At 39.2% G+C, this 9801-nt stretch overlaps 1 protein-coding gene across 1 annotated transcript; it reads right to left on the bottom strand.

Moving 5' to 3' along the window:
- Nucleotides 1–3663: 3663 nt before the first annotated feature.
- On the bottom strand, nucleotides 3664–5793 carry LOC112142483 (endonuclease domain-containing 1 protein). Its single transcript, XM_024265910.2, has 2 exons — nucleotides 5454–5793; nucleotides 3664–4427 (listed from the first exon to the last, which is right to left on the bottom strand). Exons 1-2 carry the CDS (start codon nucleotides 5739–5741, stop codon nucleotides 3819–3821), a joined length of 897 nt encoding a protein of 298 aa, XP_024121678.1. The 5' UTR covers nucleotides 5742–5793; the 3' UTR covers nucleotides 3664–3818.
- Between the last annotated feature and the right edge of the window lie 4008 nt (nucleotides 5794–9801).

Raw genomic sequence — 9801 nt, 5'->3', positions numbered from 1 at the left:
TGCTTTAAGAGCCAATGTTGTAATCATTACAAAGATTAATGAAAAAATACTGCAAACTTTTCTGCAATACTAGGGTTGCAGAGAAACAAAAGGCAGCAAAGACAACTGTACTTTATTTGTTGTGTTTTCATTTTTGTAATTTTGTGTAATTTTGGACTTTATGGCCCCCGTACAAAACATCACGAACATTTTCCTTTGAGCAGCAACTCTGTTTTGCATTTGAGTCTTGTTTTTTTTCTTTGTTTTGAATTTTAATAAACCGTCAAAATCAAACAGTCAAAATGCATTTTTGATCTAGTTTTTTCAAATAGTGATTTTTTCAAATGCAATTAAAAGTCTTAATTTTTTTTTTCTCAACTGAACAAAACATTCAAGACTCAATGACTTTCAAAGAGTAGAATTGATAACATCAATTCTACTCACAGTCACAATGTCACAGTCTTAGATAGAGCAGAGATTGTTTTTGGATTCATTTCTAATCTTCTACTTTTTCCATCAGAAAAAAAAAAAAATCCTGCCTCACAGTTGTGAACTGTGAAATAGATCTGAATGCAACCACAGGAAGAGCAGCTGTGGGCAACAAAAGCAAGTTTTCAGGAGGAAAATGACAAAAGTCGGGGGTTTATTCATCTGTTTTCTGGAAGCAGAAACATGCAGCTCACAAACCTCAGTCTGTTTTATCCTACTATGAAAATCCATTTCAGTGACCCTTAATTAGGGTTTTTTTTTTTTTTTTACTTTTTTGAGCAGTTATGGTGCATTCACACCGCACACGGCAGGCGCAGTGGAGGTGTCAAGTCTCAATGTTAAGTCAATGTGAAGACATGATCTGGCGCGGCACGATTTCGGCGACAAGCTTGACGCAGCGGGTCAACCAATCAGGGACCCAGCTTTGGTGACTAGATCAAAGAGTAGAAATAAACATTTAAGATGGCCAATCAATGTGCGGATTTTTGTCATGATTTTCCATGCATTGATTTTATCAACCACAGGAGCTGCTAGGTTCCCAGAAACTGTCCCAGTTACTAATGGTTGAAGGTGGGATAGATCGCCAGCCCGTCATCGAGCTGGATCGACGGCTACGCTAGCCAGCCGCCCGGTAGATAGCTCAGTGAGCTAGTTAGCTTCGCTGCTCAGGCTCCATGCAGAGCTGATGGTGATCGCTGCTGTCAAGGCGCCCAGCAGATCTACTGAGGTCCACTGTCCAGGCTGCGGGTCTTTGGGCAGCAGAGCCCGCTCCGCTTGCCCGCCAGCGGTTAGCTGCCCAGCAGCCCGGAGATCCGCTGCGTTGCCATTGTAGGGCACGGGACCACTCTAGAAATCCACTCTTCACCACTGCTACATAAAAATGTCAAGCAATATTGGTAATATCCAGCCGTATGGTTTTGAGCTGGATGTCAGCTCGGACGAGGAAGTGAAGTGTATCCAGGTCTGTATCCATCACCAAACTGAGGTTTCTGGCCTGCACATGTACTGGCTTTAGCAGGGGGACACTTCTGGCTCTGCAGAGTTTGCAGTGTGTTACTGATGGTAGCACTGTGGTCCCAGCTCTCTGAAGGTCATTAACTAGGTCCCCCGTGTGGTTCTGGGATTTTTGCTCACCGTTCTTGTGATCATTTTGACCCCATGGGGTAAGATTTTGCGGGGAGCCTCAGATGGAGGGAGATTATCAGTGGTCTTGTTTGTCTTTTATATCTTAATAATAGTTGATTTCTTCACATCAAGCTGCTTATCTATTGCAGATTTAGTCTTCCCACTCTGGTACAGGTCAACAATTATGTTTGTGGTGTCCTGAGACAGCTCTTTGGTGGATTTGGGTGTGACTGTTTGAGGTTGTGGACAGGTGTCTTTCATATAGATAATGAGTTCAAACAGGTGCCACTAATACAGGTAACGAGTGGAGGACAGAAGATCTTACAGAAGAAATTACTGGTTTGTAGGTGACCGTATTTTTATTTTCCACCATAATGTACAAATTAATTCTTTAAAAAATAGACAATGATTTTTTTCTGGATTTATTTCTCATTTTACCTCTCATAGTTGAAGTATATGTATAATGAAAATTACAGACCTATTTCGTCTATTTAAGTAGGAGAACTTGCACAATTTGTGACTGACTGAATACTTTTTGCACTAATGTAGACTGAGGTTAATGAACTGACATGAAGACAAACCTGAAACTGCTGTGACTGAGGAACAATTCTAAACCGAACATGACCAAAAACCATAGCATAACAGAAAGAAAACACACCAAAGTTCACAATTCTCTCAGGTTTTTAGATGAATAAATTGAAGCTGTGCAGCGACCTCCAGCTGTTTCTCTTTATCTCCACAGACAACAACCTCAGTTTTGTGTTTTTGTTTAAGATGGCTGAAGTACGATTTCACGTTTGGGCTCCAATGTCAAACAGGGTTTATTAAAAACGATCAGGACACAATTTCCACACTCATGGCTAAAACAATCTCAAGCTATGTTAAAGCCAACGCTGTAAATGAAAAGTTAACGCTTGTTCTGGGCTTTAAAACTCTTGTGTTCACTATGCAAGCTTCTATGACTATTTTTGGGGTTCTATTTACAAAAATGCCCGACCTTTGACCTCACGTTGAAGATTAAACCAAGTCGAACTTGGACCTGGATTTGGTAGAGACATATTGATGGCCTCCCTTTTAATTCATGGAGCAGAAGTCAATAAATTGCAGTTTGTGACCTGGAATTCTATGACAATTTGACGTAAAGTAAAACTCATTTAGAAAAAAATTTAAAAACCTGAAGTCTGGTTTTAATGCCTCCGGACAGACATTTACTCAAAGCAAACCCTTATTGTCATGCTGTTTGTTCACATCTAAATGACTTTCATTTCCAAAGAACTTGGCAAGCACAGCTTTTGTGCCGAGGACTGTGATGCAGTCATCTGTGTTTATTCAGCTGCTGCACAAAATAACCACAAACATGCAGCTATTTTCTTCCCCCTCAATACCCCTACTTTACCAGTCACTCAACATCTAATCCAGTGATAACTGTCTGAGCTCCTTCTCCTCAGCAGTGACTGACATTGCAGGAGAATCAGTCTTTTTACATCACCTCAAGCTGTTCATCTAAAGGTAGTTTTTAGGTTTCACCACCAGATGGCTGTGTTGTGCGGCCCATAAAGCCTGTTTTATTGGTTTCTTAGAATATAGGTCTGTAAGCCTTTTTAATAGATTTATTGGGTCATCAATTGATTTTTTTAGTTACATTAATTTTTTTTATTACTTGTAGATGAACTAAATGATGGAAGACACCCAGTTTGGCACCAATAAATGTCTAATTGAGTTCTAAAACTTAATCAGAAAACATTTATGCCACTAGTCATTTAATAAAAAATGTATATGCTGGTCAGCAGGATGACTGGAACGTATTTAAAGTGTCAGTGGAGCTTTAAATAAATGTTTTGCACTCATTTAAACAAAATATGCTTATTTTTTGCTGGACGGAGAACTTGAAAAGATTCAGAACCTGTAAAAAGTAAAAACTAGAAAAACAACGCATAATAGTTAATAAATATATATATTTTATTGATGCTCTAAATTGATTTTTTTTTCTTGCATGGACAATGAAATGTAAAAGTCTGTTAAAACTCTTTTGAAATGTCTTTTTATCAAAAAAGCAAAAACACAAGAAAGTTAATGAACAGATTTTATTAAATTAGTCAATTCTTGTTTTGTCTTATACAGATGTAATTATTTTCAAACTAATTAGGACATTTGAAAGTGTTTTCTTGAGGACAAACACATAAGTAGGGCAAGCCAAAAGGGTCAAAAAGGTGAGGCTGCTGCGCTCAGATGGTGTGCTGCAGGTACACAGGAAGCGGTGACGGCGCTCTGCAGTTGTCATAGAAGATCTGCAGGTTCTTGTCCACGTTGATGTGGCTTATTAGGAAGCTCTCTAGTTCCTGCACCGTCATCTCGTGAATGCTGTTGCCCTCCTTGGCGTTTTTGGCCAAGGCCGCGTGGGCTGGGAAGAGGGTGCGGACGTCGTGCGGCGCGTTGCGGTCGTAGTCAGTGCAGCAGTAGGCGGACCACATGTCCTCGGGGATCCCCACGCGCCTTTGGTTGTTGCGGTGGATGGCGTGACCCGTGGTGGTCACCCCCGTCACGACGAAGGCGGTGCCGCGGCAGAAGTTGTTGAGGCGCACCCTGATCCGTTCTTCGTGCTCGCGCCACGGCCCGATGTTGAACTCGCGGATCTGCGGCACCACGTTGGTCAGGGTGTAGGTGGCAGCGCGGTCGTGAGGGGTGGACTGGTGCTGGTCCGGGTTCAGGTGGCCTCTCTCGTACAGAACCACGTCAGAGTAGTCGTCCAGCACAGCCTGGCTGTCCTCGAACTTCATGTGGAGGTAACCGGTGGGGAACGGCAGCATGTTGCCGTTTCCGTCCACTTCTGCAAGCTGAAGGCACACAGGATGAACTCTTACTGCACTAATATTCACATTCCACTTTAATGAAGGACATTGTTGAACAAATAGCTTCTTATATGACATCATTACACCTTTTGTAGAATGTTACATATAATTTATTTTTTTTCAGGGCAGAACAGCAATCTGACCATTTTTAGTCCTGACCTTTTTTTTTAATCATATTTCAGAATTGTGTCTTCAGTTTTTGTCTTTTTCAATCAGAACTCTGTCTTTTTTTAAACTTTTGTCAACAATGATCAGAAACTTCAGGGTGTAATATTTTATTATCTTTTGTAAAAAAAAATTGACTTAAGCAAATTTATTTACATAGTACCTTTCACAGACAGACGTCAAGAAGTGCTTCACAAGTTAAAAGACAAAAACTTAAGAGGTTAAAAAACATAAAAGGCAATAGCTTTATTGTGTATGCTTAACTTTTTCTCTTTCGCTTAGATATTTTTACTTTGATCCTATATTTGAGACTTTTATTCTGGAATTTTGTCCTATTTTTCTTGGAATTCTTTCAAATTTCTGTTGTTTTATCCTGAATGTTGAACAGTTTCCATAAAATGTCTTCGAAATTTTGACCTTTTATTGCCAATATTATTCTTTTTTTCTTCAAATTTTAACTGATTACCTTGGAATTCCAGTGTTTATCCTTCCTAAAACTCACATTTTTGTGTCATTTGTCCAAAGATATGTCAGAATTTTCTCTAAATTGTAAAACTGTATTTATCAAGACTTTGACTTTGATCACAAAATTTCGACTCTTTCTCTTGGAATCGTTGTTTTTCCCCTGAAAATTTTGTTATTTTTTTGTCAGAAATTTAGCTTTAAATGTAAACTTTCCTATTTGCTTAGAAAAATTTAACTTATTTTTCCCCAAATTCAAATTTTTAAATTACAGTTTAGAGGAAAACTTTTTTTTTTATCTATGCTTCTTTTTCAATAGCTCTGATGCTTTTTTTAAACATTAATAAGCTAAAATAAAAAAGTCTTTTCCTGTTTCTGACCAACCTGTGGCTCATACATCCAGGGGTAATCCACACGCCTGTCCCCCTCAGTTTTCTTGAAGGTGTACGCTGAATAAACTGGGATCCTGTCGTGAGGATCGTACAGGGTCACATATCGAGGTTTGTCGGCATAAAACTGGCAGATCTTCTTCAGCGTGGGGTTGGTGAACCCCCGCGGCGGGGTCCCCATGTACAGGGAGTTCTTGCACTGCTCCACCTGGTTGAAGTCATGGACGACCATCGCTGAGGCCAGATGACAAAACAGCAGAGTAAAAACCAGGGAGGTCGACATCCTCAGCGTCTCCTGGAAAGTCTGGAAATGAGAGCCGTGGATGCTGGGACAATGAAACAAAACCTTAGTAGTCAGGATTTAAATGTGCCGGCTGATATGCAAAGATGGAGAGGAATCCATCAGACAGGACTCCGGTGCATGAATATGGGTATCAGTTCACAAATGCAATATGTAAACTACTCATTTACATCAGTGTACTCAAAATTCCAAACGATTCTGCTGCTTATCCTTTTCTGTGGAAATGAAAACTTTACAAAACTTTATTGACATCTTGAGCTGCAGAAGTCTCACTTTTCTGGACTTACTGAAAACTGGTAAAAAAAAACATATAGTGGAGGTAGTAAATAGTTGATTAATTTGTAGGTTTGCCCACCGAAAAAGAAATTGACAGTCTGTCATTTTGACTGTTTGTTCATTTGAACAGTAAGATAGAAAATAAAAAAATCCACTATCTCTATTTCATTGAGGGAAATAAATTTGAACCCTTAGTGACTATTCAGAGTTCTGGTTCACACAAACTCTTAAACAACGTGACATCTTGACTGTAGAAAAAATAGCCAAAGATCTCTCAGTGGATTCAAGGGAGAGGATTGTAGACCAGAACAAGACCGGAATGGCTTGCAAAACCATCAGCGAGGAACTGGTTAGAGTAACAGTCACAACTTTAAGTGCAGTTGTGCCAAAATCCAAGAACATGTCCATAGTCCATGACCATGAGAACAGAGAGAAATCGACCTTAAGCTACACGGAAGGAGTTAGTTCTCAACGCAGCTGGAACCACAGTCACCAAGACAACCATTGGGAATACTTTCCAGTCCTCACAAAGTTTTTCTGCTTAAGTAGACACGTGTCGACCCAACTTGAGTTTGTCAATGAACACCTTCATGATTTAGATGAGACCAAGGTTTGGAGGAAGAGAAATGCTGTCCTTTTAACAAGAGCCAATAAACATGCACAGACAACTCCTTTACTCTCCTCTATACATCAGCTCCCAGTTAAATTGAGAGTTGAGTTTAAAAAGTTACCTCTTGTTTGTAGAGCCTTGCATGGACAAACTCCTATATACATTGCTGACCTTTTAACCCCAGACTCTTCGACCCGGTTCCTTTGGGTCTCCAAACCAAAAACTTTTACAAAATTCAAAAAATCTGCTTTAAAACCAGATTAAACCATGTCTACCTTATATTTTGTCTGTAATCATTTTTTGTGTTCCTTACTATTGTGATTTTGATCTGAGATAGCTGCTATTGAAACAAAAATGTACTTACTATTACCATGTGGATGGAAGGATGGACGGATCCATGTATCGTCAAATCTTGAGTGAGAACCTCCTTCCCTTCTTAAGCCAGAAGGGTTAATTGGATGGATGGGTCTTACAACAGGATAATGACCCAAAACCTACAACTAAGACAACCAAGGGATAGCAGAAGAAACATTCAAGGTCATGGAGTGGGCCAGCCATTCTCTGGACCTCAATCTTATGGAAAACCAGTAGAGGGTTGTCAACAGTCAAAAATGACCTATAATCATTTGTAAAGAAGGGTGGACCAAAATTCCTCCTGATATGTGCAGAAACTTGACAAATGACTGTTTTTTTTATTGGTCTGAAGCCACATATGACCCACCTGGGGGATATGTATGTGGAGTCCATTTTACAGACCTTTGTCTTTTCATGGCAGAGAACCAGATCCAGCTTTATTTTAAATAAACTAAATTCTAATGGAGTTTTTTGGTCATTTTCTTTCTCATCAAAGAACAGTGGTTAGTGGGTGAAACCTCATCAACTAGATTGTAGAAGGTTTGCCATAAAGTGCTAAGTCTTTCCAGCAAGAGGGTTCAAATACTTATTTCCCTCAATGAAATGCAAATAAATTGATATAAATTCTTCAAAATCGATTTGTAGATTTTCTCACCCATTCTTTACCAATAGGACAACAGACTGGAGGGGGATCAGATACTTATTCCATCCACTGTATGAGGGCATGTACTATACAGGGTAACTTGTAAAATGCAAAACGTTCTGTCTCTCTGGGTTTGAACAAAAGGCCACTGTGGCTCAAAGATACGCTACTCCTCACCAAGACTAGAAGATTAGCTCACAAAAGTAAGATAAAGCATGAAAGTTTTACTCCATGGTGCTGGCATGCAAAACTCTGCAGCGTCTACTCGTGACCTGCTATCAGAAAGACTTTTAGTGGTCTTTCTCCTAGTTTTTTTGTTTGTTTTGTTGTGTGTAGAAATAATTTTGCCTCCCAACCCAAAGAAGCAAGAGTTGCATTAAACATTGAAAGTTTCTCCTCTACGTATGAAGTAAATTGCCTTCATTTGAAGTCAGTTCAAGGTGAATTTTTCAATCCGAATGGCTTCTTGACCTGTTTCTTCATCACTCTGCATGCAGAGCAATTAAACCATCTGAAGGCGTCCTCCTGTTTCCAGGGCGTCTCATCCTCGAGGTTTCAACAGAACGAGCTTTATTGCGAAAATTTCTCCTTTTTATTTTCGCATTTCTCTTTGTTTCATCATTCGACTGATATTCCACGCCTTGAGGCTACGCACACATTTCTCTCCAGCACTGCTAGTTATGATCATCCTTATTCTCAATTAGTTAGTACATTTTCGGGTAGTTGTATGACCAAAGTATTCTGTGTCCAACTGTGGGTTTTTTCTTCACCCAATCCAAAAGTTTGCTAATCGGTCGCATTTCACATCTAAGGACAGTTATAGAAAATTTTAAAAGTATAAAACGTGGAGGATATATAAAGTTATTCCACCGACTCAAAGCTGAGGTCTATTTCATGCAAATGGAGTGTCAGATTAGCCAGAATGTCCCACTGCCCTAATAAGTCAGCGTTGTTGGAAACATCTAGGAGGTACAGGTGATACTGTGTCCTTAAATCAGCACTCTAGTGAGGTGCACATACTGGATCCCTACTGAGTGCACACTAATGCCACACAAATGGGATTTGATACATAAGTTCCCAATTGATCCTGACAAAATATATGCTCTGATTGTCTAATTTCATAATTTCTAACAGTCTGGCTGAACCTAAAACAGCACTACTTGTCTCCTAGTGCAAAACATGAAAAATCTATACAAATTCCCTGCATCTCACCTCTTTCACCCTTACTTGCCCCTATGTGTTGTTCAAGTGTTCACTATGACCTGTCTCTTGCCACATGTCTGTAGAAAAATGTGCATGAAGATTTTCACTCTACGGGCCCACTGAGTGGTCTACGACCTTGGAAATTTCTCCATGCTCCTTACAGGATTGCCCATTTTTTTTGCCCACAGACAGCAGACCCATAAGGGCAGTTGTGAAGAAGTACATTATTTCCTCACTGTCTCAGATTTGATCCACACATTCTTAACATGGTAGCTGTAATTTAAATAAATATCAACAAATTTAGCATTATTTCCATACAGCAAGTAGTCATTTAAAAAAATGAATGACAATAGATGATTTATTCTCACCATAAAGTTTTGAAAATTAGTGAAACTTTTCCCGCCAAAAATGCTTTTGAGACGTCATATAAGCAACCATTTTGAAAAGCCCTTCTACTGCCCCTAGTGGAATGATGCTGAACGACAGGGCAGAAAACATTTACCAAGTTACCAAGGAATTTTATGGAAAGTTTGGATAATGCTAATGAGATGGGGGTCTTGGAAAAGCATGTATCAAATGTGATAAGTATGGTTATATAGGGTAAAAGTATTCTCAAGGGAAAATGTCTTAAGAACAAAGAGAATCCTCCTACAGTTCATGGATTTGAAAAACTGCCATTTAAATGTCAGGTTGGTTAAAGGACTGTGTGCAATTCCACATGTTCTCCTCTTGGAGGAAGTATAGGCTTGAATTTGAGTTTCCCATTTCAAAATTAAAAACTGTAATTAAACAGAAATTAACATATCCAATACATATGTAATTTGAATATATATGAGAGTAAAACTGTTACACTATGTCAGACATTAAGACACAGAGTTTGCTCTTTACAGTAGTAAGAAATATTTTCAATAAAAGCAACAAACAGTGCTTTTTCTCATTTAAATTATTCTCATTGT

This window comes from Oryzias melastigma, linkage group LG14, assembly GCF_002922805.2.
Source record: "Oryzias melastigma strain HK-1 linkage group LG14, ASM292280v2, whole genome shotgun sequence".
Lineage (NCBI taxonomy): Eukaryota > Metazoa > Chordata > Actinopteri > Beloniformes > Adrianichthyidae > Oryzias > Oryzias melastigma.
This window is presented reverse-complemented; position numbering and strand designations above follow the sequence as displayed.

Coding starts and splice junctions, on each gene's coding strand:
- LOC112142483 (XM_024265910.2), bottom strand. CDS start 5,741: ATGTCGACCTCCCTGGTTTTTACTCTGCTGTTTTGTCATCTGGCCTCA. Junction 4,428..5,453: donor CCTGGATGTATGAGCCACAG/GTTGGTCAGAAA, acceptor GTGTGCCTTCAG/CTTGCAGAAGTGGACGGAAA.